Below are 8,237 nucleotides of genomic sequence, written 5' to 3'. Positions count from 1 at the left end.
CCTTTACTTAGCTCAAATGTTACTTTCTTCACAACTGCTCCTAAAACCATCAGCTCCACTAAGTGTCTTTGCTTCAGGCACTCCCAGGCACCTGTATTTGTCTCGACACACACTGTGTGCATATTTAGTCCAGACACTCAATCTGTGAGGGTTGTGATCCTCTCTGCTTAGAGCTGTAATACTCCCTGTCTTTATTAAGCACAGTGCCTGGCACACAATGGGTGCTGCTCAGTTAATATTTGTTATGTTGTAGAGAAGACATACTGATTCATTATATTCAAATATCTTCTGAATGTGATAATGTTTAAGCTCAGGTAGGTAGAAGGAATCTCACAGAGTGATACACTATTACTGCTTAGATACATTTCTCTTAGATAACTGAAATCTCTGTTAATGGAGAACGGTCAGCATTGAGCACACTCAGCTTTCATTAGAGAGATGAAGATACAATTTACAAATACCTGCAGTTCAAGATGAAGGAACAACGGTCTTAGATTCAGCATGTAACATAAATACTGTTTAAAGTTCTCTTTCCACTGGTTGAGGAGGTTGATTTAAAAAAACTAACAACCGACTGAGTTTTTAGTTATTTTTGGGAAAAGACCAAATAATCTGACTTGTGGTAGAGAAAATGATTGCCCCACTCAGCACAGTCATCTCCAGGGTTTTGTTTTTTTTTTTAAAGCCTACAAAGAGACTCAACCAATAATTTATTCATTTTGTTTTTAATCCAGGGAAATACCTAATCCCAGGAGAAATCAGACAAGAAAAAGAACAAACTTACCAACAAGTGAGCAGTCGGGTGAATCTGGCAGTGCGAGCCATCAGCAGCCAGCATAACAAGCACACTCGTGTGGGGAATGAAGGTTCCTACAAGCACATCTTTGTGCTCCCAGGAGCAGCTGCCTCAGTCTTTACAGGAGGGAAGGACCAGCAGGTGTCTGCCACCCACATTAGCTTCAGCTCAAACAGGCTCAGGCCTCCAGCTCCTCTTATCTGTCCCAATAGTAAACCACTGAGCTCACTGGAAACAATTTAATATTTCCCCCATTCCCATTGTACCCTGAAAATTATTATTCTATTCAATTCTGTCTGCCCTGACAAGATAAATGCCTAGTAGAGTTGCTGATGTATACATATCAACTGAGGAAAAAAAATAATTTTAATGTATCTTGTTGCAGAAATTATCAATTCTTATTCATAACAATACACTGTTTTTAAAAAATAAGACTACAGGTTATTTACTAACATGGCAGTTTACACCTGACTGGAAAAAAAAATCTGAAAATTGAATGGTCTATAAGCCAGAGATAGTGAGAAAGGAGATAAAATTTTCATATAACCAAATGATATCTGGGGAAAAAAACAGGTCGTGGGGAGGGGCTGGGGAGATGTTGGTCAAAGGATACAAAATTTCAGTTAGAAAGGAAGAGTATTTTCAGTAGATCTACTGTACAACATGGTGATTATAGTCAGTAACAATGTATTGTACACTTAAATTGGCGACAGTGGATTTTAAATGTTCTCACCACAAAAAATAAGTATGTGAGGTAATGAACATGTTAATTAGCTTGAGAGTCATTCCACAATGCATACGTATATCAAAAATATCATGTTGTACACAATATATACAATTTTTATTTGTTGATTTTTAAAAAATGGATTAACAGTAAGAAGAAAGGGGGAAAAAAAGGTCAAAGAGAAAAAAACCAAAAGTTGATATAGCCAAAAGAAAGACCTGAAAGCCTGGCTAGTTAGTTCAGTTTGTTAGAGTGCAGTGTTATAACACCAAGGTCAGGGGTTTGGATCCCTGTACCTGCCAGCTGTCACAATACAAAACAAAAAAACCCCCACCAAACCTGAATTTAAGTATGGCAGAAGACAGCAACAATATCAGAATACCCCTGCTAAACAAATACTTTACTTACTACAATGACACATTTCCATCTGACTGCACACGTAAAATGAGATGAGCTTCAGGACAGTCAACTAGTCAACAGTGCAGGTTCTAGACCAAGGGCACCTGGGTTCAAAATCCTGTCTCTGCCACATAATGGCTACATGACCTTTTCAAGTTACTTCCATTAAAAATGGGGATACTGATTACATCAACCAGAGGTAAACTATACTGCAGTCAGGTTGCACTTGTTTAAATCCCCTGCACTCACCAAAGGACTATGTTCAGACCTAAATATCAGCATTAGTATGAAAAAAACCAGGGACAGTACTAGTACCCATCTCAGAGGGTGCTGTGAGGATTAAATAAATTAATACATGTAAAACCCTAAGAATGGTTTTATCACCCATAGTAAGTGCTCAGTTAATGTAAACTATATTTTGCTTGTATCCATGGTAAAGGGTATTTTTTTTTTTTTTCCTTTCTGTCTTTCTTCGTGACTGGCAACGGATCGCAACCCTCAGTGTTGCGCCCGTACCTGACCGGGACCGGCAACGGGATCGCAACTCTTGGTGTTGCTCCCGTACCGCGCTCAGCCAGTGAGCGGCCGGTTTGTATGTGGGATCCGAACCCTCGGCGGGAGCGCCGCCGCACTCCCAAGCGGCGCACTGTAGCAGTGCGCCACCGGGCCGGCCCCAAATGATCCCAGTAGCTTTCTTTTTTTTTCCCCCTTTTTGTCTTTTTTCGTGACCGGCAACGGATTGCAACCCTCAGTGTCGCGCCTGTACCGGACCGGGACCAGCAACGGGATCGCAACCCTCATTGTTGCGCCCGCACCTCACTCAGCCAGTGAGCGGCCGGTCTGTACGTGGGATCCGAACCCTCAGCGGGAGCGCCACTGCGCTCCCAAGCGGCGCACTATAGCAGTGCGCCACCGGGCCTGCCCCCGGTAAAGGGTATTTTTAACATTTAAAATTGTATAGAAAAATTACCAGGCATGAACAATTAATTATCTTAGTTTTCAGCACCATGTTCTAAGCAATTGAGCTAACCAGCCAGCCCAATTACCTTACTTTTATTTCTGTGAATTGGAAATCCATCCTAAATCAAATCAATCAATCTATCTTTCTATCTATTTATGAGTGAATGAATGAACTGGTATAACAATTTTAGCTGTGCTTTGGGGGGAGAAATTGAGAACCATGCAAAATTTAAATTTCATGCTTCAATAGCACTGCAAATCAAATATACAATAATGTGTTAACTTATACAGACTGAGCAAATAGTCCTTCAGAGTCCAAAAGGTCTTAATAGACATATCTAAACATTATTGAATTCTGTGCTAAAAAAAAAAAAAATTACTTGAACGCCACCTGGAATACTTGACAAATAAGTCCATTGACTTTGGTTCTTCTATTCTGCTTTTGCAGCATGCCTTAAAAGCAATTACTATTCCATTACTGTTCAAGAGAAAATTTATCAGCTTGTAATTGAGAGGCAAGCGGAGTAGACAGAAGAAAATGGAGCCACCAACTATAGTTTCCAAGAAGAGGCAGACAGCAGCCTAAATGTTTAAAAAACACAACATTCATTGCACCAAACAATGATTTGGACATGTCTTCAAGTCTATTAACAAGAGAGAATAATCAGTGAAAAGCAGGTCGAGGGAGAAATAATGATGGAAAAAGACAATAGAAGAGGCAAAGGTAGAATGTCTTTTAAACCCAAATTGCTATTTCTATCCCTTTAAAATATCAAAATCCAAACAAAAACTGCTGGTCTCCAAAGAAAAGTCTTATAAAAATGAACCATAATTCAAATACTGTATACCCAGGGAGAATGAAAAAAATCTATAGTTCTAACATTTACAGCCAAAGAAAATTGGCTATAGTTTTATATACGCATTTTTATAAAATTCTCACCTTTTATCAGACCCATGGCATAACTATTGATAATATACTTTCAGAGGGGAGAAATAAAACACAAGGGGCACATATCAGGTAAAATAGTCTTTTTATGCTGCACCTAAGAGAATCTTCTAGGTTTCTTCACTTTAAAAAGGTAATTACCCTAAACAAAGTAATTGTATCAAGGGCAAAAGAAAGGTAAATCTTATGTCTCCTTTCAGTAAACATATGCAGAATTACTATCTAGGAGGAAAAGTGCCAAACATTCAGCATGTAAAGGGAGAAGCATATAGATGCTTCAGAAAAGGAGCAAGACAATTAAAATCCAGCTCCTTCACCTGCCTCGCACACAAATGGCTTGAGAGCACCCGATAAAAAATTCAAACAAGGGGACTCTTTAGTTCTCTGCTTTCCAGAAACATCTTCAAGATGCTGTCTCATTAACTGACTCTTTTCAGAAGCTCCTGAGGTGTCTCAGTTAGTCTGTCTTACAGTCTTACTTCATTACATTTAAAGTTATATATTTTTAAGTTTTTTTTTCTTGCTTGGAAAGTGCTATTTTTTAAACTTCCACTCCAATTGATTTCCAAAGGTGAAACCAATTTCACCTGAAAAGCACCTGCTTTAAACTTAGGAAAGCTTTGAAGATTTTTAGCAAGGAACAGAAATCTGATCAATAGTGTTATCAAAAATATGACTATATATAAAATCACATTTATTTGTAGTTGTGGCTTTTATTAAATCAGCTTAAATCCTTTGCAAATAAGCTTTTCCAGAGAGCCAGATCAATAGGATGCACAGACAGGTGGAATTACCTGTGATCCACAGTGCAAAACCCATTAATGGCACAGGAAGAACAGGAGTAGTTGCTGAGATACTTGAAACCTGAAAAACCCCCACCACCTTCTTCTCCAATGGACAGCCAGTTTCTGTGGCTACACTCATACTAAGCTTCATTTGCAAATGGATTTGGCTGTTAACAATGCAAATATTTCTTTCCTCGTGGCACAGCTCAGTTGAAAAGAGAGGCTGAAAATTAGTTAGCTGTATAGAGAAAAAAGCACCATTCCAGTTACCAGGGAGGACTAATTGAACACAGACTGCCTGTTGCCTCTTTAATTTAATTTGGAGACCTTTCATCCCTTACTTTCCTTCATTTGCAGCCAATACTTAGTGAGCTAATTTGTACCTGGTTCATTTTCTTCCTTTTATCTTATCTACTTTAAATCAACCATGGAAATTAAAGGCACTAGGAATAAAAGATGAAGCCTGACTTGGGACATTTTTTCCTTAAGAACTATGAATTACTTAAAAAACTAATTTGTGTGCATGCACAATGTAAAGGCCTGAGACATATGTTTCAGCCCCACGGCATCCCGGATCAGCATCTTTCCCTTCCCCTAAGGAGGTGCAGTTTTAAAATGTGTTATCTGGTCCTATCTTTCCTCCAAGAGAACAATGTCTAGACTGTAATCCACATGGAATCATTAGTCTGAGAAGGGTGTATGGTGGACCATCCCATTAATAAACTAAGGGTTTAAAGAAAAACAAAATTCTGGAAAGTGCACAAGACTAAGGGTGCATAAATTGCACTAAATCTAATGCGTTCAATGGTGCTTGCCATGCAAGGAAGAGAAAAAACTGTAACAAGGAAAACTGAATGTATCAGCATACAGAGAACAGAGGCCTAATCTGTACACAAACATTGTAGCATATCTGGGGTGGGGTTACTGGTGGAGAAAGGCACTAGTCATAAAACTATGTCTGGGAGTAATGTCCAGGGGCTACAGAACTTAAATTCTATGTGTATCATGCATATTATGCTTAAAACAACAATAAAAAACCTTCTGTTGTGTATTTTGTATACTCAGCACCTCTCCATAAAAACAGTTGCACATGCTCTTTTTTTAAGACAAATTTATCTTGATTATTAAATTTCTTCCAAATGTACAAAATTATAGTGTTTTGTAAGTTTTGCATGTTTTGATCCTTGATTTCTTATTTGTCAATACTCTCTTTCCTCGCTACCCTCTACTCTTCCTTTTATCTTATACTCCCCTACCCCATGGACCCCTACCTGCCAACCTCCCCCCCGCCAAAATACTCGATTTTTCCCTGCTGCTTAACATCCACCCCACCAACAAGCCCTCCTTTCAGCTTGGGAAGCAAAGAAAGACTGTGTTGTGAAGAGTTTCATTGTCTGTATGTGCCAACTCTTCCCCTCATCTTACACCTCACAACAGCAATAAGCTGGGAATAAATGGAATCATTCCCCCCTTCACAGTCTAGTCCACTTAAGGGTTAATTAACAGCGATATGCATTATTGCACTTCAACAAAACCACACGTTTTCACAGCTAAGGTAACTTCCAAGTTGTAAATGGGAAAAAGAAAGAGACTTTGGGGTTTAAAATTACAGTGCATTGAAATATAAAGGTGTTTGCTTCAGAGTACAGGCCACTTTTGTTGGGGGAAAGAGCACTCATGCAGGATTAAAATAAAAGCCCAGGGGCTAGCCAGATAGCTCAGTTGGTTAGAGTGGGGTGTTAAAACACCAAGTCAAGGGTTCAGATCCTTGTCAGGGCCAGTCACAAATATGAAACCAATAAATAAAAGCCCAACTTAAAAAAAAAAAAAATCAAATGATATCTCTCATCTTGTTTATAATAAAACCATATGATACAACGCAAAGCTTATTTATTTCTCTGGCGAAACGTGCAATGAAAGCCCTAGGCAGTGAAAGGACGGAGAAGAAACGATGGCGAACATTACTGTTCCTTTTATTGATGGAGAGAATTAATAGAAATGAAGCCAGCAATTACCTTTAAGAAATGGATTTTTTTTTTTATTGATGGAGAGAATTAATAGAAATGAAGCCAGCAATTACCTTTAAGAAATGGATTTTTTTAAAAAAAGCACAGAAAAATTAAACTGGAAGGATACAGAGTAGCTCTGACCTGAGGTTAAGAAAGCAAAGCTGAGAGGTTAAGATGAAAGTGTGGGGAGCAGTTAGGGTATTTGATTACTAGACACACAGATTTTACAAGTTCACAGTGTCCAGCTCATACAAGTATTTCCCGAATATCCAGTTTACTCGGGAGGGTGGTTGGGGGAATCTCTAGGAGGCGGGAGTCTAGGAATTTCAGGCGGAGGAAGGCAACGGTCCCACAGGACATCAAAGAAATCAAGATTTCGTTTATCTATAATTGTGTACAGGGAAGAAAACCATGCAACTCGGTCTCATTTGCAGACTGCAGATTACGCACACACACTGCAAAATACCAGTCTCAAGAAACAACATCTGTCCTAACCCCATGCCTGCTGGTTGTGAACCTGTGGTCTTCCAAGGGAGCACATGTACCATCTTAGCCAGAGGGGCCAGGCTGCACTCAGGATCTCATAGACAGTCTAGGACGCATGGCCCCGTGCAAGAGTGGCCTGGCTAACAGGTCAAAGAGAGGCGTTAAAGAACGGTCGGGAAAAGGGACCGGGCAGCCCAGATGGTACCTCAGGCTCCAAAAAGACGTTAATCAGAGGGCAGAACAATCTCATTTGCCAGAGAGGATTTCCTTGGAATAAAGGTAATCTTCAGGGTCAGAAAGGACCTTTTTGTGGGGTACGGAGAAGAGATGGAAGGAGGAACCCCACATAAACACATTGTCAGTGTTTTCACTAACAACCATTTCCGTGCCAGGGCACACTACTAGAGAAATTCGTCTGATATTTAGTCACCATCTCCACCTTCCTCTCTATATGGTTCTAGATTCAAAATCACACTGTATGCGCTGAAATGCCTCGGAGTACACCGAGCCTACCCCCTTACTGTGCAGGATCCATCCCTGACCTCCTCCTCTCGCAAGTGGCCTCACAGACAGCGCCTCTGGATCCAGATCCATATGCTCAGGCCGGCCAGGGCCCGGTCCCTGGAAGTCACACGTGCTGTACCCTCGACCCCACGCCGAAACAGCAAAGCCCCAGGGCAGACTACCTCCCTCTGAGCCACAGCGGTCCTCTCACCAGCACCACCCTCCCTCACTCCCCAGGGCCACCGGAGGCTGTGGACTGCCGACGAGGAGCGGCTCCACGCGGGGTCCCTAATGCACGCGCAGAGCAACTGAGGACCCCAAAGTGCAGCCGAAGCGCAGAAGGAGTGTGGCGGCTGCCGGGCCGGCCCCGAGGCCCCCCTCCCTCTCTACCTCCTGGAAGAGCTCCAGACTGTAGGTGTTGTCGTCGTCGGCGAAGAAGAGCACGCCGGGCTGCGCGCGCTGGTGCTGGTGGCGCTGGCGCAGCCAGGCGAGGCCGGCGTTGCGCTGCTCCGTGGCGCGCGGCAGCCCGGGCCGCTTGTAGCGCCGCGGCGTGGGCACGTGCAGGTGCGTGCTGGGCAGCCCGGCCCGCGCGAGGAAGCGGCTCACCAGCTCGCCGCGCGCCGCCGCG

At 42.0% G+C, this 8,237-nt stretch overlaps 1 protein-coding gene across 1 annotated transcript in view; it reads right to left on the bottom strand.

The window, feature by feature from the left end:
• Positions 1-8,237, bottom strand: part of B3GAT2 (beta-1,3-glucuronyltransferase 2) — a gene marked incomplete at its 5' end in the record, with an annotated part of 75,727 nt that overhangs the window by 66,417 nt on the left and 1,073 nt on the right. The window contains 1 exon segment of the mRNA XM_008569231.1: positions 8,000-8,237. Coding sequence (XP_008567453.1) covers positions 8,000-8,237 — 238 coding nt within the window.

Source organism: Galeopterus variegatus, unplaced genomic scaffold (assembly GCF_000696425.1).
Source record: "Galeopterus variegatus unplaced genomic scaffold, G_variegatus-3.0.2 Scaffold481, whole genome shotgun sequence".
Lineage (NCBI taxonomy): Eukaryota > Metazoa > Chordata > Mammalia > Dermoptera > Cynocephalidae > Galeopterus > Galeopterus variegatus.
This window is presented reverse-complemented; position numbering and strand designations above follow the sequence as displayed.